The 21,296-nt window shown below is 32.3% G+C and overlaps 2 protein-coding genes across 4 annotated transcripts in view; one reads left to right on the plus strand and one right to left on the minus strand.

The window, feature by feature from the left end:
- LOC129229408 (uncharacterized protein NKAPD1-like) overlaps window positions 1-21,296 on the minus strand; it is an 84,679-nt gene that overhangs the window by 21,339 nt on the left and 42,044 nt on the right. The window contains exon 1 of one of the 2 annotated variants that reach the window (XM_054863709.1): window positions 2,997-3,429. The exons of the other annotated variant lie outside the window; for it this stretch is intronic. Within the exon in view, the coding sequence (XP_054719684.1) occupies window positions 2,997-3,197 (201 nt within the window). The 5' untranslated portion in view covers window positions 3,198-3,429. Of the gene's footprint in view, window positions 1-2,996; window positions 3,430-21,296 lie in introns of those variants that run through there. 2 annotated transcript variants of the gene reach the window in all.
- Window positions 3,974-21,296, plus strand: part of LOC129229406 (ribosomal RNA processing protein 1 homolog A-like) — a 28,488-nt gene continuing 11,165 nt past the window's right edge. Inside the window, exons 1-5 of one of the 2 annotated variants that reach the window (XM_054863707.1) lie at window positions 3,974-4,049; window positions 10,115-10,255; window positions 10,821-10,900; window positions 18,152-18,295; window positions 21,005-21,199. In XM_054863707.1, coding sequence (XP_054719682.1) covers window positions 10,135-10,255; window positions 10,821-10,900; window positions 18,152-18,295; window positions 21,005-21,199 — 540 coding nt within the window. In that variant the 5' untranslated portion in view covers window positions 3,974-4,049; window positions 10,115-10,134. Of the gene's footprint in view, window positions 4,050-4,118; window positions 4,495-10,114; window positions 10,256-10,820; window positions 10,901-18,151; window positions 18,296-21,004; window positions 21,200-21,296 lie in introns of those variants that run through there. The other variant, XM_054863708.1, reaches the window with a different exon arrangement.

Raw genomic sequence — 21,296 nt, forward strand, 5'->3', positions numbered from 1 at the left:
AAAACACTGCTATATTGCATCTACTAACATTGCATAAAAAATACATGTAAAATCTAAAAGCAAACAGTAACACGATCATAAGTTTAAAAAAAAACATTGTAAAAAGACTCGTGGATAATATAAACTGGCCGATAATTGGGAGTTTGCTGTAACTCCAAAAGTTTCGACTGCATCTGGGGTTGTCATCTTCAGTGGCAGCTCTTTCCTCATAAATACTGACAACACTTCGATATTTGCACCTGATCGTAGGCAGGGGTCTGGCCAGAGGATATTTGGGTCCGTTAACGGACCCTTCACAAAAATCCGATCAACCAAAACGGACCTTTCACAAAATCCCGATCAAACAAAACGGACCCTTCACAAAATTCTGATAAACAAGATCGGATCTGTCACAAATTGTTTATTGAAAGAGCAAATCTGAAAGTAAAATAACGCATATTTCTGTGTATAAACCGATAATTTTTGGAACCTTTTTTTAAGTCAAATTAGAGGATTCAGCTTCTACAAAATCGGCTAACTTTGAAAAAAAAAATGGGCACTCTTGCGATGCTCCGATGCTCCTGCAAGCGATAAATAATTGCTACTGCCAAATAAATATAATGGTTGTTTGTTTTATCACAGCTAATTAGCGGCGGCGGGGGGGGGCCGGTGTTGTAAACTTTTCTGAAAAGCCATTGGTAAGCACTTTTCTCCGCTCATGATTTAATAAACAATAATAATATATATCTGCGAAATGAACTTAGAACTGCAAAGGAATAGTAAGGATGAGGAAAAAATATGATCTTCAGATAGGGTTACCAACTTCAAAATTATCACCACTTAGCGTCTGGCGTTGAACTTTATAATAACTTGATTAGAAAATATTCTCATCATTTTGCCAGCTTGTCAATATTTGCGTTTTAACGGTGCAGTGCGATGTTTAATTGTTATTTTGGGAGAAAATTATATGGGTTTGGATTTTTCGATGCTAACAAGGATAATTAACTTTAAATAAACTCTTTTAATTACTGTTTTTTTTTCTTTAGATGTCTACATTTTGAAAAATGCAATCTTTTAACATCCGATATGAGAATCATATTTTGTTCTTTTTTCAAGCTAACTTCGCTTTATTAGGATTCAAATAAATGAAAAGTCTCTTTATTTCTGTTAAAACTCTCATTTCAAGTTTTTAAAGCAAAATTCCATTTTCTGTTATGAGTCAAAAAATGCTGAATAGATGGTTTATTTTATTTTATTTTTTGAGTCAACTGTGTCCACAGATATTAATGATATGTTTATCATAAGACTCTAAAATGCAATTTTAAAATAATTTTATCAAAAACATTTCTTTTACAAGCCGTTTTTATACTTTTGATGCCTTCACTTTGAGAATTGCGATCTCTTTGCATCCGCTATGGGAATCCGATTTTACGAAATTTTGACGATTATTACGCCTTGTTAAGAGGTAAACAATTGAAATATCTTTTTATTTTTGCTAAAATCACGGAATTTATAAGTTTTAAACGAAATTCTGTGCTTTTTAAGAGTGTCTTTGGTCAAAAAGTTAAATGCTGAATCCTATTCTGAATTTTATTTTATTTATTCATATTTTTGTTACAATTATTTTAAGTATTGTACAGAAATATATCTAGTATAATTTAACATAATGTAGAATGGTAGATAAATATTGATACTTGAAAGAGCGATGCCCCCCCCCCCCCCCCCCCCCCGCCAAATATCAGAAAAAAAAATCCAGAATGATTTTCTCGACGTAGAAGAGGAAAACACTCAACTTTAAGTTTAATTGATGCCGTTTGTGCCATCTCTAAATTCTAAAATTTTGTTTTGACAAAATTTTTTTTTTTTTTTTTTTTGCGAAATTTTTTGATTATTCACAAAATCAATTCATTTTTCACAAAATTATTTGATTTTTCACAAAAATTGAACCCTGTAAAAAATCCTGGACAGACCCCTGGTAGGGCATCGGACTCTTAACCAAAGGGTCTCAGGTTTGGTCCCAGACGGTTGATGATCCTCCATGCTTGTTAATAGTGACTGGGCCAGGTCCATGAAATATGTCATGGTCACAAACTCGTCCAAGTGAACCAATACCTCTACGGGTGCTAATCCAGCTGTATGGGAGCGAGGCTTTGGGTGGCCAAGCTCGTCCCTACACCAGTCCCAAGCCGGGTAAATGCGGAAGTTTTTGCGATGGTGTAGTATCCATGCATGTAAAACAACCACTCTTTATTTATGTGTGAGCAGATCTGTATCTGTTCAGTGGCTAACTGAGTGGGTGAGTAGGCAATGGGTGAAACCGGATCAGGTTTGTATCTAGGTTCACGGTGCCTAGAGTCGTAAGTGGTATGAATCATTCCTTTGATGATCCATCCTTGGGATCCTGAGAAGCCCATTGTTGGTAGTGCAGGGTGGGGGTCCCTCATTGTGTACCTCATCAGGGATTTCTCGGCTTCTGGTCTAGATCAAAAAGTCAAGAGCCTGCCTTCAGAGTCTCATTCTACCAGTTAAAACAACTAATAGTGGTAGGTACGGGGGACCCCGGAGTGTGAAGTCAAGGTGTGAGGAAGGCTGCTTAAAAAACTTCAGGCTGAAGGTCTCTAATCTCCTTTCACATTTTAAAGCCTGGGGCATTGTCTTTAGTATGGCATTACTTCTTAATGTACTACTATTTGAAACTTTTTTTTCTTCTATATTCCGAGCAATACACTAACCACAGCAGGTAGCTAAATAATGTGCATTATTATCGTTGTTCTTATTTATATTTTCAACTTATCTGTCTATTTCTTAAAGGTAAAATTGCTATACTGTTGAGCACTTTGACTAAAACAAAGATTAGTTCCCAGCCACACGCTAATGAAGATAACTTAGTAAGGACAATAGAGAAAAAGGGAGAAATGGAGAAATAATTTAAGTTGAACTTATGTAAGCGATTGAACAAAACTCAGTACGTTTTCAAAGAAAAATTATCAGCAGCAAATAAAGGAAAACGAACTTACCCTATTATGAAATTTTGCAGTATTAATAGTATTCCGCAGAAGCTCTTTCCCAGCTTCAGTAACCATTGTAAATGCTTTAATTTGTTTACAACACGAAACAAATCGTTTAAGTCTTTGTCTATTTTTTAACAGAACAATAATTATACGTCTTAGTAAGCTATAACGCTCTAAAACATTAACAAAAAGAATCAGATTTTTCATAAAGAACTACTAAATTGACAAGTTTCTACATAAATTGAAAAACTACAATGTTTACATTCCATTCACTTGAACAATCACTACTACTGCCTACCGCAAAAACTATCCCGATTTTTCTAACCTTTTGAATGAATTACATGTAAAAAAAGCATAAAATGTCAAGCAAATATTTTAAATTGCACTCAGAATTAGCTTGGAAGTTTTTAAAAAGTCATCATTGAAAAAAAGAAAAGAAAAGCTCTTTAGCTTAGTTTGACGAGCACGACCGGTACCGACCGGTTAGTTACTCACGTGACAGCAATGACGTCAGTGGTCACTAACCAGTTGTTCACGAACCAATGCTTCATCGAACGCTTTCGGTTGATCACCGGTTACTTGCGCAGACGAATAAGTGCATTTGAAAAATACTTATAATTGATCAAAAATGTCACGTGGTTCCCTCAACCAATCAACCAGCTTAAGTTGAGGCTGACCGGAAAATCAACCGGTTACCCTCATAGAACGACATCGGAAGCGACCAGTTAACCGGTAGCTCTCAAGAACGCTGCGGTTAGCCACGGGTTACTCACCAGTATACCGGTAAGTAACCGGTTACAAACAGCAGCGTTCTATCCATCTATCGGTTACCATTTTAAACTGTTGATTGGTGGATTGGAGCACGTGATCATTAACTGTCACGTGATTAACTAACCGGACACTACCGGTCGAACTCGTCGAACGAAAGCTTAGAAGTTCAAAACCTAGGTTTTTACTGGTAACTGTAACTGTGAATCAATGTGTACAATGTGTCCGCATGGTGTTATGATTTGACCACGAGTTTTTTTCACGCCGTGGACTGTGGAAGTGTTGCGTGAGGTAGAGTTCTTCAATTTTTGGGGATTTCGTTAGTTTGTTCGTCTTTCTGCTTGTTCCTGCTTTTATTTTTGTTATTTTGCTTCTGTGCGTTGTAATGCATAGCATTTGTCTTTGGTTTCCTTCTGGGGAGGAGTAAGTTTGGCTACAAAACGAAAAAATGGCCCAGATAGGGTCATGGAGGAAAATGTGAAAGATAAGGTCACTAAAAGAAACGAATATGTTTACGAGGCAAGTTTATCTCGAACGGATAAAATGCAAGCAGCGCTGGGAAATGGAGCAACTAAAAGTAAAATTGTCATTTTTGGAATAAATATTTACCGAAGAACAAGGGAATGAACTTCAGTAATGAAATTGGCAAAATAGTTAAAAAAAAAAAGATGACGTTTATTTCACCAGAAATGGAAAAATCATTGTTACAACAAGCAGTACTGATACCATTAAGAAGGTTAGTGAAACAAATTTACTCTTAGGTATAGAAGTCGGTACAAGGTTAATAGAGGATGCAATAAGTACGAAATATGTGATTAGGAACATAGATGAAGACCTTTCAGTGGGTTTCATTGCCAAAGAACTTTCTGAAAGAGGTATGAAAGTCACTCAAGTCATCCGGTTCAAAAAAAAAAGGGGCTGAAACGCCTATATCTGTGGTCCTAGTAAAAGAGCTGGGCATCACAAACAGAGCTGAAATTAAAATAGGTTGGGTCAGTTATAAAATCAGTAAATTCATAGAAAAGCCTCTCATTTGTAAAAATTGTGAAAAAATAGGGCATCCTGCCAAATATTGTAAAGGAACGGTAAGGTGTGCTGACTGTGGGTTAGAACACGAAAATTGTGGCAATTTAACTACTTGCTTTCAATGCCAAGGCAACCACAATGCCGAAAATAAGAATTGCCCTGTGTTAATAAGATTTTCTGAAAATAAAGGGAATGAATGAGAAAAAAACAACGTATGCAAACATGGTTAAAGAAGGTAAAAAGGAGGAGGAAAATAAAGATGCAATAATTAATAATTTAAAAAAAGAGCTGAAGGATAGAGAAAAAGAAATTGCGTATCTAAAACTTGAAATAAAAAATATTAATGAGGAACTACAAATTGTTAAATATAGCTCAAAATGCAATATCACATTAGAGAATGAAAAGTTGAATACTTCTGAAATTGCTATGATAATGCAGTACAGAGATATTATGGGAACTAGTAGTTGTGATAAAATTCTTCCTAATGCGGGATCTATTCTGTCGGACTCTTGAGAATGTGGAGGGTTTTCCCTTTGATGGCGATCCTATGGATGCTGAGGGTGTGGTCCACAACCCTGTTTAGGGGGTTGTGTCCTTTTTTTTTTTGGTCGTTTTCATGGATTGTTTTTTGCTATCATGTAACTGTCGCAGTTTGGCTAGGAATTTTATTTATTTGAAAAACCTTATTTCTTGGTTATCTCCCACTATTATTTGCCTCCAAGAGACTTGGAGCAATAATTGACATCCCTGTAATCAACGGGTATTATAGTTTTTCAAAAGAACGTTCTTTCCTCAGTAAAGGGGGAGGGCTTTGTATATATGTTAAAAGCAATATCTCAACCAGTGAAGTCAAGGTTAACATTTTAAATTCTAATTTTGAAATTAATAGCATAAAAATTTTATATAACAAAAAATATTATCAAATCATCAATTGTTATAGACCGCCAGGAACCTTCACAGATACTGATTTAAATAATTTTAAAAAAATACAAAAGGGAAGAAATCAGATTTTCACAGGGGACTTTAATACTAGAAATACTATAATGGGTGACAGGAAATCTTTTCCCAGCTCTACTAAATTCTATGAGTGAATTCAAGATAACAACATTTGTATAATTAATAAAAACATTCCCACTCGTATAAACAAAAAAAAAGGATGATGGAACTCTTGATTTAACCGTAGTAAGTGCAGAACTGGTCAGAAAGTTATTTTGGTTTAGAATCGAAGAACACGGGGAAAGTGATCATTATCCTATCATAGTTAGAAATACAGAAAAGAAAAATTGCACCAAAATCAAAAGATACGTTAATTGGAACAATTTTAAAGATAATATGAGTAAAATTATGAATAATATTGATTTCAATGGGTTTAACTGTAATACTTATATTCAATTTACTCACCTTATTGATTCTAATGTTGAAAATGTTACTAAAGTGATTAAATATAACAATAACTCATTGGTGGAACAGGGAGTGTCCAAAAAAGAAAAAACAGAAGAATCAAGCAAAAAACAGAGCCTGTAGATCATAACTTGTTGCTGATTGGATTGAATATATAAAAAAAAAATTAGCGACCTTCAGAAAATGTATAATTGAAGCCAAAAGAAAATACTGGGAACACATAAATTACAAAATAAAACAACCTAAAGATATCTATAAGTCCGTTAACAAGCTCAAAAACATTATGAATAGAACAGCCATCAATAACCTTGTTTTAATGAAAGACAATATTGAATATTTTGAAGAAGACAAACAAGTGGAGCTTTTTGCTAAACATTTTGAAAAGAAAATAGACAAAACTAAAAAAACTTATACAATGGAAAGGAAAATCAAAGGCAATACCCACATTTTTACAATAGAAGAATTACAAAAAGAGATTAAGGAACTTAAAAACACAACAGCTGGATCAGATAAAATTTCGAATCAAGTTATTAGAAATTTACCAGAAAAAACAATTGAGATTTGTCTAAATATTTTCAACTATAGCCTTAAAGAAGGAAAGATACCAGATAATTGGAAAACATCAATGATAATACCTATATGCAAACCTGGGAGAAATCCACAAGATATAGATAGTTACCAACCTATTGCCTTAACCCAATGTTCTTGCAAATTGATGGAAAAGCTCATCTTGAAAATGCTAAAATAAATTTTGGACTGCCACAGGGGTCTTTTATCACCTTTTTTTGTTCAATTGTTTTATGACTGATTTTTACTGTTGTAATGATACTTGCAAAGTATATATATATGTGGATGATATCTCCTGTATAATCTTCAACAAAGACAAAGACAACGGCCACTCAAAAATTTTATAACTGATATTGAGAAATGGTCAGAAATCAACAAGTTAACATTCTCAGCGGAAAAGAGCAGCATCCAAAACATGACAGCCACGAGAAATAAATATACAGATATCATAAAGATAAATGGAAAAACCATTCCTTGGAAAGTTCAACATAAATTACTGGGTGCCCATATTGATCACAACCTGTCATGGAGGAAACATACTAATGAAGTTGAAAGGAAAATCAATAAGAGCAGTAGTGTCATTAAGTATTTGGGAAGCAGAACAGGCTTCAATAATGATAACCTTCTTAAAATTATCAAACAAGTAGTATTGCCCCAAATTGATTATGGAAATATATGTAGAATTAAGGACACTAAATATAACAGAAATAAACTAGATACTATCACAAATAAAGTTATCAGGAACGCACTAAAACTTAACAACTTCGCACCGAATGATGTTATTAGATATTTCACCAATATTGATATGTACGAGACTAGGTTGAAATGGAAAATCATAAAGATTAAGCTGAAAATAATGTATAAGGAAGATAAACAAATCAACACTGAAACAAACAATCAGATAAGTTCAACAGAGGTGGAAGAAGATGTTATGAACTTTTGTAAAAGCTTTATGAACTTATATAACACCAATCACTGGAAAGATAAAAAGCTGGAAAACAACCCACCATGGTACAACAAAAAACTTAAAATAATCACGGATGAAAGAAGATTTCAACAAACACATGTTAAAGAAGAAATAAAACAGGACTTTCTAGAATTTTTAAATGAAAATAAAGGTAAAGAAGTCTGGGCTACAGATGGTTCCAAAAACCGGAATTATGTCGGTTTTGGGATCGTGAATCAAAACAAAGATGTTAAGAGAAAAATTCAGATTCCTAGCTTTTGCTCTATTTTCACAGCTGAGCTTGCTGCCATTTATTATGCCACCAAATACTTAATTAATGCTGAGTCTCCCACTATTATTCTTACAGACAGCCTTAGTGTGATTAATGCTATTAGTAATGAAAAAAAGAATCAAGACCCCCTTGTTAGAATTACAAGAATTTATCTAGAGAAATTAACCAATAAAAATGATATTACTTTAGTGTGGACTCCTAGCCACTCAGACATTGATTTAAATGAATAAGCAGATGCACTTGCAAAAGAGGCAACAAATAATTCGACCATCCTGAGCTTAAACATCACAACTTGGAAAGATGCATGTAGATTTTTAACAAGTAGGCAAAATGATGAACATCAGGAACAATGGAAGAAATCTAAATTTTTTGAAAAGTTTAAAAATAGAAAAGTTCCTTCCGTTAAAGCAAATCATACAGTTAAAAATAGAAAGATGGAAATCTTCCTAAATAGATTAATTTGTGATAGTATTATCACTAAAAACAAGCTTTTCAAACTTAAGTCCTCTAATTCCCCAAATGGCGATAAATGGTGCGATGGAAACTGGATCATATTCTGCACTTTTGCAGTAATACAAATAAGCCATAGAGAAAAGTTATTGGACTATATTTTCAAGAACAACATAAGTTATAACGGCAATTTTTTGGCTCATGATACGATCTTCTCCCCTGGGGTGGCTCAGGCTTTATGCTCTTTCTTTTTTTTGATTGCTCTTTTGGTGTTGCATGCATTCTTTCTTTTTTTCCCTTTGTGTATGATAGTTGTACTGCTCTCTCTTCGACTTTTCATTGCTTTTGTCATGCATGTTGTTTCAATTTTTTCTCTCTCATTTGGTTAACTACTTGTTTGTCAATGCTTGTATCTGAATTTTTAAGAACATCGTTTTAGTAAACTCCTTGGCGGTTGGACCTAGTTCTGGCTACTTCTGAGGAACTTTTTGAGAGACACATCACATATTAGTAGCAGAGGCAAGCGTGAAATAATCGCAGCCCTCTATAATTTGTAGAAGTAGGAAGACTCGTATTCAAGTTCAAGTGTTATGATTTTTGTTAATTTTTAAAGAGTTTTCTAATATACATTTGATGATCAGAGATCTTGTGTAGTTGATCGTGTTCACTCCAAAAAAGAAGGGGTTAACATAAATACATCTATACAGTGACCTCTCACTTATACGCGACCAAAGGGGACAATGAAATTTTTGCGCACAAGTGAGATTCGCACATTAGTGAAAAACCCAAAAATAAGTTTAAATGCAATAAGTTAGCATCAGTTATACTAATACTAATAGGACACTACTAATACTAATGAATACATACATGCACATAATTTCCGCTTATGCATTGTAATTTAATAAAAATGGAAAATGTGAAGTTGTACGTTTTATCATTTTTTATAAACTGTACAGTACGTAAGCAAATTCCCCAAAACCTAAAAAATATGTCGCGTGATCAGAGCTATAGTCTACGAAGATGCAAAAGTTCCTCGATAGGCTATGTCAATGCTTTTTTTTTTCCTTGACCACAACTTTGACCGCTTGACCACAACTTTTAGTGACGTCAACCTTTTCGTATGTAACCCGCTCGGTTTCAATCACAAGACTAATTTCTTCCCCAATCGCACACTTGTGCGAAACAGAACGCGTTTTTGGAAGAATCCGAACAATGGAATAAAGGCGTGTAAATGCATTCCAAGAGACAGAACAAGGAAGGTACAATCTTCCGATGAGCAAAGCGTGAATACGCGATTTAACTAAAACTTAAAAAAATATTATCGCGCATAAGTGAAAGGTGCATTTTAGGTTTCGCGTACAAATGAACAACAGTTAACATTGTTTTCCTATATCGCTCGCCGGGCCCGTGAGAAAAACGCGCATAAGTGAAAAACGCGTATAACAGAGGTCGCGTATAAGCGAGAGATCACTATACTTGCTGCCCCAAATCAAATCTAGCGCATTATTGAACGTTTGGTAACATTACAAGAACTTATTTGCATTGCTGAGTTTCAGCAGATTCTCTCTTCTTCTTTTCAATGCTAGTTTTGAGTCGAAAGACTTGACCCTTATAGTACTTTAAATTTCATGAGAAATTGCAAATCGTATATATTTTCATGTTTTTTTTTGATAGCTCTTAAAAGAAACTTTGCTATGGAACTTACGCCAGAGGTAGAGTTTGCTCAAAAACTTGTGTCGAACCAGCCGAAAGTTAGGGAGAAAGTATTGAAACAAATTGGAAAATGGTTGGCAATCAAGTCTTCTGCAGATGAAGGTAATTTAGGTTTTTCTGCCTGTAAAATTTCTATTATATTTTAGTGTATTAAGTACAGATTTTTTTTCCCATATCATATGTCTTTGTTTCAAAACAGAAGCAAAAAAAAAAAAAAAAGATTGCAGTTTCAATTCTTGCATTGCATTTTAAATGTTCTTCGGGTTTATCATGTGACTAATTTGACTACCATTGCATATGGTAACAATTATTCAACAGGGTAACCTCCTTCAAAACAATTAGGTTTAAAAGAGGCTGTGTCAGTCAAGTCTGAAACATGGGGCTCGGCTGGGAATTGGACTCGTGGGAAGGTTAAAATGTTCGAATGGCTATGTTTCTAGCTTTCAGAAATGTTAAAAAATAAATATTGATTGTAAGAAAACAGAAATGGTAGAATGGCCAAAGCTTTGTCCCATTCTCTAGAATATATAATATGAAATATCTTTTTTCAGTGTTAAAAGCTTGATGGTGATTTTTCTTTCAATGCATTTAGTTGGTATAACATTTAATAATTTGTTTTTATACATGTAAATTTTGTATTCATAGTTATTTTTTATGATGCTTTCAGCATTTACAGAGGATGGTATGCTAAAGCTATGGAAAGGACTTTTTTTGTACTTTTGGAACTGTGACAAACCCTTGTTTCAAGTAATATAATTTGAATTGATAATTAGTTAATTGTTTATATAATTTCAAATTGTGATTTGATGTGAATTCAGAGGTGCACCAAACTCTTTTTATATTATATATATATATATATATATATATATATATATATATATAAAATTAAGCAAACAGATTTTCAAATATTAAACAAATTATAAATAATTAATGATGATAAAAAAGAAAAGCAAACAGCTATTAAGTAGGAAAAGATAAGATAGGAAAAGATAAAGTGTGAATCCAGAGCTCATCAGCCGTGGAGGATTCATTAAATATGGTCAAAAGACCAAAATTTTTTTAAACTATGAACTAAAAGAGAATGTTTAAGCTTCAGTACAAGCAATATAGCATAACAATGGGCAAAAGCACCACTTGCTAAACTAAAAACAAACTAGAGCTCAAACCTAAAACTAAAAACGGGATTTCGCCTCGACTAATTAGGAAAACAAGTTCCGATAATTAGCCATCCACGGGACAGTACCTGCCTATAACAAAATTGTCTTACCTTGAAATCCACGTAAACGCAGCCAAGTCCTATGGATTGTTTTTCTGGATATGTTTTTATCTTTATTTTAATGTTTCGTTGACAACTGGAATGAAGTTTATCAGGTTGAATAATGGACTTGGCTGTGTTTACGTGGATTTCAAGGTAAGACAATTTTGTTATAGGCAGGTGCTGTCCCATGGATGGCTAATTATCGGAACTTGTTTTCCTAATTAGTCGAGGCAAAACCCCCTGCTTTTAGTTTTAGGTTTGAGCTCTAGTTTATTGTTTTTAGTTTAGCAAGTGGTGCTTTTGCCCATTGTTACTCTATATTGCATGTACTGGAGCTTAAACATTCTCTTTTAGTTCATAGTTAAAAAAAAATTTTTTTTTGGTCTTTTGACCATATTTAATGAATCCTCCACGGCTGATGAGCTCTGGATTCACACTTTATCTTTTCCTATCTTATCTTTTCCTACTTAATAACTGCATTTTTCTTTTTTATCATCATTAATTATTTATAATTTGTTTAATATTTGAAAATCTGTTTGCTTAATTTTATATTTACTTGGCTTTTTAGTTTTGCTGCGTTGCACATCTATGGGCTCTTGGTGTGGTCTTTTCAATATTTTTCACTTTTATTATTAATATATATATATATATATATATATATATATATATATATATATATATATATATATATATATATATATATATATATATACAAAAAAATTGAAAAAAAATTTTTTTTAAAGGGGGGAGGATTTTTAAGAAAATATGTAAACAAAGCCAAAGAAAAATAAAAAGAAAGTCTACTTTGAGGTTGAACTCATCAACATTGGAAATCTCAAAGTATGAAGTACCAGAACAACAAAGCAACAGCAAACGGGTAGTTAGGCAAATGCATTACAAAATCCAAATAATGCATACTTTGAAGCGGCAGCAAAGTATGCATACTTGCTAAAAAGTATGCATACGGTAAGCAACAATTTTTTGTTACTTACCATTATCATACTTAACTTTTGTGATAGCTGCTTTGCCCATTTTTAAGTTAAAGTTGTGTTTTTTTTCTTTGCTACTTTTATTTGTTTTATGTATTGTGTGTGTGTGTATATATATATATATATATTTTATTATATATATATATATATATATATATATATATATATATTATATTATATATATATATATATATATATACATACATATATAAATTTGGTAAAAAATTTTAACGAGATATGCAAGAACTTGAAGAAGTAGTACAAAAAAGTAGTGCAAAACCGACAAATTTAAACACAACTACAGTTAAACAGCAAAAATTAAATGGGTGGGCCCTGCTTCATCGAAGGAGAGTGGGAGCAGTGGTTGTACTTAAAATTTGCAGGTTTCTGAAGAGGTCGGCAGCACACTAGTTAACATTGAAAGTTTAATTGTTTAGAAAATCTAAAAAAGAAAACACTACTGCCAACTTGTGCACCCCCCCCCCCCCCCCCCGCTATGACCTGCAAATAAAAGAAAACAGATTACTCACCCAGTTTTAAAAAAAGACGATTCCATCATCCAAACTCAGTCCATATTCTTTCATGTCGATACGGTAACCAGACCTTGCATCCACCTAATTCCTCCCTCAATCGGGTTTCAGTACTACGCATCATCAGAGTTGAATGGATAACCGCTGCCATTAAGTAGTTGTATGGGCAGAAAAATTATCCATTCTGCCGAAAAGAATTACACAACAGATTCAAGTAGTAAAATATAAATTCAGCAGATAGTAGTTCTGGTAGTATAAATTAGCGATGAATTTCTCTGACCTGTTTATTAAAAAGTGTGTCATCATTGCATATTTAAAAAAATCTAAAGTTGACCAATGCTGATGTTAATAAGAATCTTTTCATGCAAATTACCAAACCAGTGAAGCATGCTTTTAGTCTGAAAATTTAAATGTTCGGTTTTATCATATAAATCTGTCAAAAGTTGAAGATTTTGAATCTTAAAAGAAATATCCAAAAAGTTAGCATCAGGTACGTCCCAGAAGAGATGCATAAGCTGCAGAACAATTCTATTCAAATAAGAGGAAATTTCAGACAAATTTTCTGCAGAAAGTCTAGAAATTTCTGCAGATTTCCGTAGAATTTCTGCAGAAACTGCAGATTTTCTGCATATTTCTTCTAAATGAAGATATAATTCTGCAGATTACTTTAAATTAGAAGAAAATCTGAAATTTTCGCAAATTATGCTTAATTGGCGGAAAGCTCAAGCAAAATGTCGGAATTTCCTGCATCATTTGCAGAAACTTTAGACTCACTTTGAACTTAAATAAATCTGCAAAATTTGGGCAAAATATTAAGATATTTGCAGAAATTCTATACATTTTTGCAGAAAATCATCTTTGACAGCGTGCACAAGCTTTATGTCCTTAATCATTTTACAGAATGAGGTTTTTCTGACTTTTACTGGAGTTCTAGCTTTGTATGTTTGTTTTGTAAAATTTTACTCCTTGTTGCAGTATTTCAGACCTAAGAGAGATCCTATATTTCTTATAAATCTGAAAACATTCTGATTTTTCGTGCATTTCGGTTTTCTATTTCTTATTTTTTCCTAATCGCTCTACATCCACCAGAATTTCTGCCATAAATGTATGTTTCGGATCGGAAACATGCCAACATTGAAACGTGTCTCGCCGAAAATAAAGTGTCTGGCTTGAGGATTCAATCTCGTTGCATCCTCAATTATTTCAATTATTTTGAAAAGTTTTGAGGTACTGCCTTAACTCGACTCAGTGTATTATTTTAGTTATTCTATCATTTATTAATATTTTGATTGCTCGCTCATACTGTGTAAAAATCCCCCCCCCCCCCCAAAAAAAAAAGTGATTTGAGACCCAGACTAAGGTTTTAACAAAATATTTCATGTTTCCTTTTTTTTGCATTCAATTTCAACAATCTTACATGGTTTGGGTTTTACAGCCTGTCTTTTTGGGGACTTTGAGAAAGTTTTCATGATTAACTTGTTTTATAACGTTTCTCTGTGTACAATGCTAGAAGTTCTTGAGAAAATTTTTTGTCAAATGATATTGCGTTGCAGAACATCACAAAGTATTCTATTTTAGGAATTGTTTTATCTGCATAAAATGCAATTAATTTTGAATGTATGTACTGCATATATTTTAACGGTTTGTATCACATTTTATGTCCAATATATTTATGCAAGGACAATTTTTATCTTATTTGCCCCACATTTTAAGTTCTTTTCTGATTATCCTAGATTTTAATTGCCCCAATACCAAGTGTGTGTGTGGGGGGAGCAGGGTTCGTACGCCCTTGAAAAACCTTGAAAAGTGCTTGAAAAAAAATTTCATTTTCAAGTGCTTGAAAACCTTGAAAAAGTTTTAAAACCTTGAAAAAGTTTCTTAGTGCTTAAATTCTCTCAAAAATCAACGAATTGTGCTTAGAAATTTTAAAAAAGTATTTCACCAATGCAATTTTCTGAACATGTGTTCAGTTTGCAACATCGCGAAAAATTGCTTCTGTGTTTGGGATTTCAATCCTTTTGCATCTTGTAAATATTTTGATATTTTTTACAACCGAAAGATATTTTGACATATGGTACCTTAGAGTAGTTTATTTTTTGTTTAATTTCATTAATTAACAAAGAAATTAATTTGGAAGCCATGACAACATTGAACTTACTCGGGTTACGCGGAAAATTGCTCTTGTGTTTGAAATTTCAATCTTTTTGCATCCTGCAAATATTTAAATATTTTGGCTAATCAAATGTTAGTTTCGCATATGCTACCTTAGATTAGTATATTTTTTGTTTAATTTTAATAAAAAAAAATTAATTTATTTAATGGGAAACATGCCACGTCGAACGAACTCGGATTTTGCGAAAAATTGCTTCTCGTTGAAATTTAACTTTTTTTGCATCTTGCAAATATTTAAATATATTCACTAATCGGATGTTATTTTCATATTTGCTACCGTAGATTAGCATATTTTATGTTTAATTTCAATAAAATATAAGTTTATTTTATGGGAAACATGACAACATTAAACTTAATTCGCGAAAATTTGCTTCCCTTGTTTGAGATTTCAATCCTTTTGCATTTTGTAAATATTTCTATATTTTTGGCATTTAGTAGTTATTTTGACAATGCTACATCAGATTATTTTATTTTTTATTTTAATAACTAAAGAGTTAAAGAATTTATTACCTTGGTCTTGTTTAATTATTTGCTTATTTATTTTCGCAATTTCGAATGATTATCTTTACCTAATTTTTGGTCATAACAGATTTTTTTTTTAATTTAAATTTCAGCAGTTGAGCACCTAACAAATTAACTTAAAGTTTGTATTTTAAATATAAAGTTGATTTGTATAATTTTATTTATAAGTACATCATTTTTTTATGTCTGCTAAAATAAATAAAGGGTATAACAGGGGTGGTTGTGTTATGATTATTCACTTGAAATCCAGTAGTGTTCGTTTTTATGCTTTTACCTCCCTATATCTCCAATTTTCCCCTTTTTCTCAAATGTTCAAAATTACTACTTTATTAAGGTTGTGGGTACTTGGAGCTTACTGAAAGAGGCTTTAATCAGCAAAGGGGTAGATAGCTTAAGGAGGGTCATTCATCTTCATTTGGATCTAATAAATTGACCAGTACCAGCCTAGCTAGGCCCAGTTATCAACAGGCACTGGGCATGGTATTTCTATGCAGAATATTTTGACTTAATAAACTATTTTATGAATTGTATGCATAGCAAAAGTTATTGTTGTACATATGTATATTCAAGTAATAGGGGTCTTAGTTTTAAAAATTATTCCCCCCCCCTCGCCCCATTTTGCTCTTTGAAACTTTCAGGTAATTTTTATGAACTCACAAATCACAATTACACCTGAATATTATTGCCTTTCTAAATTTAAATTCTAATTTCAACAATAATCCATTTTTTCCCAAAATAAAACTACTTTTGTCATAATATATGTCAACTTCTTGTGAATCTTTTCAATTTCGAAATATGGCTCTATAAATCTGAACTTGCACATTTATTGTCTATTGCAAGTTAATCAATGAAAGCTGAATAGTCTCAAGTTTGCATTCAAGAGTATTTATCACTGCTTAAGCTGCTTTTGTATATTTTGAGATGTAGAGACTGGACTGTAGACTTTCATAAACTTTTCTTACTTCCTAATTTTTAAATTTACCCGAGGACAGTTGAAATGCCTTATTGGCTGAACAGCTAATAAATACATACGAATAATTGATTTGCATACTTATAAATGATTTGCAAACCTAATATTTTTAGAACTTAATAGTGCAAACTGAAATAACTTTCTGGGTAGTGTTTTTGTCCTAACTGCCCTTATATTGTAATAAACCACTGTATAGATATTGGAAATAAATGTTGAAACCGGGGGGGGGGGGGAGTCACTTCAAAAACTCCTTTCTGGCAATGCCATTGAACTTGGGTATTTTAGTTTCTTCCCATAAAAGTTAAAAGCACTTATGAAAGGGGTTTTTAAGTATTAATTTGCTGATTCTTGAAACTATACAAACCTCTGACTGCTGCAACCTTTGAAAAACCTCAAAATTAAACCTCTTGGTATCTGCTTCTCTTTATGACCAAACTTTTCAAACATTTTCAGAAAAACTTTCAACGCAGTAGATCTTTCATCAAAGCGTCTCTCGTTGTAGAAAAAGCAATTTTGTTTTCCTATACTTTTTGTATTATTGCCTTATTTCTATGTGTTTGTAGTAAATGAAATCTGCATACAATATTTTTAGTACAAATTTATGATATTGCCTTGAAAACAAAATTTTTTATCTTGAAAAGTACTTGAAAAGTGCTTGAATTTTTTTCTGCCTAAAGGGTATGAACCCTGGGGGAGTTGGGAGGATCAACCCCCCAATTCCTCCCCACACTTTTTATGGTTCATTTAATTTTATTTTCCAATTTATGAACTAAAGCTAAAAATTATAAAAGAGCAGAAATGTTAAAAATTTTGTATCATAATTTTTTGTTTTACTTGGTATATCTGTTTACAAAACATTATTTAGCACAAGCAGTAACTTTTAGTCTGAATTTAGTGTTTAAATATTAGTAAATCGATTGTTTTACTTAAACAAGCCATACTTGCTTAATGAAATTATTACCAAGCATTTGTGACATCTCAAAATACTTTAGGGTAAATAATGTAAGTCTAATTCATGCTTAAGTGTTTTTTCGGGGAAAGTTATTGTGTACGTAATTCATCAAAATCATATGAAAAAATGAGTTAAGCTGTTAGATTTACATCAATTACCTCTCATATGCTCTTAAAACCAGCCTTAGCAAAATTTTGTATGTATTTTTTTCCCTCCTTTTTTTTCTTTAATTTTTTTTTGCTGCTGCTAAAAATCCTATCACTTTTAGTTTATTGTTTTTTTTTACACCCCCCCCCCCACTCTTCAGTTTCAATCCCCTCTGCCCAGTACCCATTCCATCCAATTTCACGAATAATCAGGAGTGTGCTGTACTGACAGAAAATACTCACAGTTCATGTGGTTTGGATGGAATTTTTAATAATATTGATATTTTTGTTCAAATTTTAAAATTTACTTAAAAATACTTTTTTAATAATATGATTGAGTGAATGAAATTAATTAATCTACAAGAAACATGTTTGCATATTTAGTTTTAATGTTTTTTCTAGATAGTTTTTATGTATATAATGTTTTAATTTCCCTTTTTCTTCTGAACCTATTTTCAGGAAGAAAGAGCTGATTTGATAAGTAAATATATTCATGCTTTCAAAAAGACCAAGTATTCCTTTTTATATATGGACACTTTTTTCCAAACCATGTCAAGAGAATGGTTTGGCATTGATAAATACAGAATTGAAAAGTTTATGATGGTGAGAATCTTTAAACATACTTTTTTCTCATTAATTTTAAAATCAAAATATTGATTTCATCAATTCTAGAACCAATTGTTTCAACTATAAAATGCTTTTTGTTATAAGTTTATGTTTATCTTACTGGTCACATTATACTCACCAATAAAGATAAATGAAACTTACAAAAGATGAATATTGATCTTTATTTTTTTATGTTACTACAAATAAATTTTACAGGGTCTGTATAACAAGTAAGGAGACTAGGCTGTGTTCTAAGAATTTATTGCAGATATTAATACTCACTCCTAAAATTCTTCAAAATAAAGACTTTTTACCTAGCACACACTTATCGTAAAGAGTCTTCTAAGCTTTGAAGGCTGCTTTGTAGCCTGCTTCCAGAATGTCCTTTAAAAGTCTTGTACTAGCGCTTTCACAGCATCCAGAGTTCCATGGTGATGCGCCTTTAGTAATTTTTCATAGAAGTCTGCTGGGGCTAAATAATGGCTATTGGTGGGCTGGGGAGGCGGAAAGATACCATTACGAAGTAGGAAGTCTTGGAGGATGAAGCAGGTGTTTCCAGAATTTCTCAAGTTTTCAGCGATGATTCTGTGAACTAATTTTATCAAGTCCAACTTCATCTGCAATCTTAACCAGCGGTCCAAATCAAGCACAACGTGCACATGACCGACATTTGCGTCTGTTCTGCTGGTTGACGAACACCCTGTTTGAGATTCATCCTCGACGTTCTCTCGGCTAGTTTTGAAAAACTCGTGCTACCGAAACACATGTGCTTTTTAGAAAACTATCCAGTGTGTGTGCACTTGAGAGGTACAGTCCCACCAGGAAAAAATGAGTCTCATTATTTTTTATGCAGACCCTGTATGTAAACAAAAAATAACATCATTGCATTGATTCAATGTGAAAAAACTTATTTTCAGCAGCTTTTAAGATTTAGAGTTTTTGGGATCAAAACTGCTTCATGGGGATATGTTAACATAGTATCCTCCCCCCCCCCCCACATAGCTTTTTTTTTGTCATTCTGCTTAACCTTGAAATTCGTTAATGTGGAACTTTTTAATTTCAAGCATTCAGTTTTCTGATAGTTTAAGTGTAAAATATGTCTTAAAATAATTTAATTAACAGTAGTAAAATTAACTAAAAATGTTTTATTGATACTGGTTGGTTGTAGTTTGCAGAAGTTTTTTAAAAAGACTTTTCAACTGCAACATGCATTTAAAATTTATTGTTTCTTGTTGAAACATTTTCTAGTGTTTATTTAATTATAAAAAATAAATTAATTAAATATGGAATGAAGTTTTCTCTTGCTTTAATTTTATTATGAAATCTATATATATGTCCTGCTAATTTTATTGTTTGAATCTTTAGGATCTAGTGACAGCTTAGAATGGCTGGGCTAGGCCCTTAAAGTTCTGTGTAGTGTGAGGAGGGGGGGGGATGAAAGAAGAGCACTTATCAGGTTTATGAAAGTTTGTTACGTGTATAAAATCAGTTTCCAAAAGAGATTTGTAACTGTGAATAGTGATTCAGAGTTACTGGGTACTTTTATTCTGTTGAAAAAGTTAATGTAAAATATCGAAGGAAAATTATGAGGACAATAAGGCAGTGTTTCATGAACTATTTATTTGAATTAAGAAATTTTTTTTATCTCATCTTATGTTTTAATCGAACTTAACGAAAATGACTTACTGCTAGAATCAAGACAATTCGGAGGGAAGTTAGAAGCTTTTTACTGCATTTCTTGCAAAAAAGAATGAGCTGATTGAGAAAACTCAGGTGTAATAGCTTTGAAAAGTCACTGCGCAATGTTAAAATTAGCATTCAATAGACTCCGACAACAAAGCATTTTTTTCAATTGCTTATCATGTAGCTTTAAAACTGTTCAGCATTAACTTCTGAATTAGATCAGTTTTCCAATTTATTTTCAAGTTTCAAATTTATGTATGTCACATGTGAATGAGTATTTTCGTAATTAAATTTTGAAACATATTTAACACTTTTAACTATTCAACTGTGCGATAATTAGTAGCTTGTTAGCTTGTCTGAAAATATGGACTAATTGTAGTGTAGTGTAAGTAATTTAAAAAGGGCACACATACACACTGGTTTCAACTAAGTTGGTATGTTACATTTTTCGCGGTCAATGTGTTAAATCATCTTTATCTCAAGACTTACTAGCACACATAGAGTTTGTTAATTTAAAACAAGATGTGTTTTGTAATGTTAAAATAAATGAAAATATATTTTAAAAGGAAAATAATCCAATACAAGTGAACTTGGTGCTAAATTAGCTTCAAATTCTATTTTTCCTTTCAGTAAAATGTGTGAAATTTACTTATTTGGTAAGCTTTAAAAGGTTTTATTTACAATTTTCATGAAACATTTTTACTTGAATAAATAAATTGCAAAAAGTGTTACTGTGAAGAATTTTTCTTTTTTTTTTCATTTGAAAATTACTATATTCATTATAGAAGTTAATAGATTTTTTTAAAACTTGCTATGATGGAAATTTGGTATTGATATAATTAGGAAACTTTACTTAGTGATAATTATTCTCACAAAATTGGGGGGGGGCGACAAGAAACAGTCAAGGGCCCAAGGAAACTCCATAACATTGCTGTTAGTACTCTGTTACTTAATGGGTTTGTGCGAAATAATATGTTGTGAAATGTAAATCATAAATAATTTTTGTATTTTCCTTTATTTTAGTTTGTCAGAAAATTTTTACGGGAATGTTTTGAACTTCTTAAGAGATCCGAGTGGAATTTTAAACGTGTGAAACAGTTTCGAAAAGTTATGAAGAAAACAGTTATCAGTCCAAAATCAGAAAGTGCACCTCTTGGGCTAAAAATTCATATTTGTGACATATACATGGAAGAGCTAGCAAGAGCAGGCTCAGAACAGGTATTATACTTTTAGCTAATATTCAACATATATTGTGTTATATTTAAGTTTAATGCTATTGGTCCCTGCAATAGTGCATTTGGCTCAGAAATGAAGA

The sequence above is a fragment of the Uloborus diversus genome, chromosome 9 (assembly GCF_026930045.1).
Source record: "Uloborus diversus isolate 005 chromosome 9, Udiv.v.3.1, whole genome shotgun sequence".
NCBI classification, from domain to species: domain Eukaryota; kingdom Metazoa; phylum Arthropoda; class Arachnida; order Araneae; family Uloboridae; genus Uloborus; species Uloborus diversus.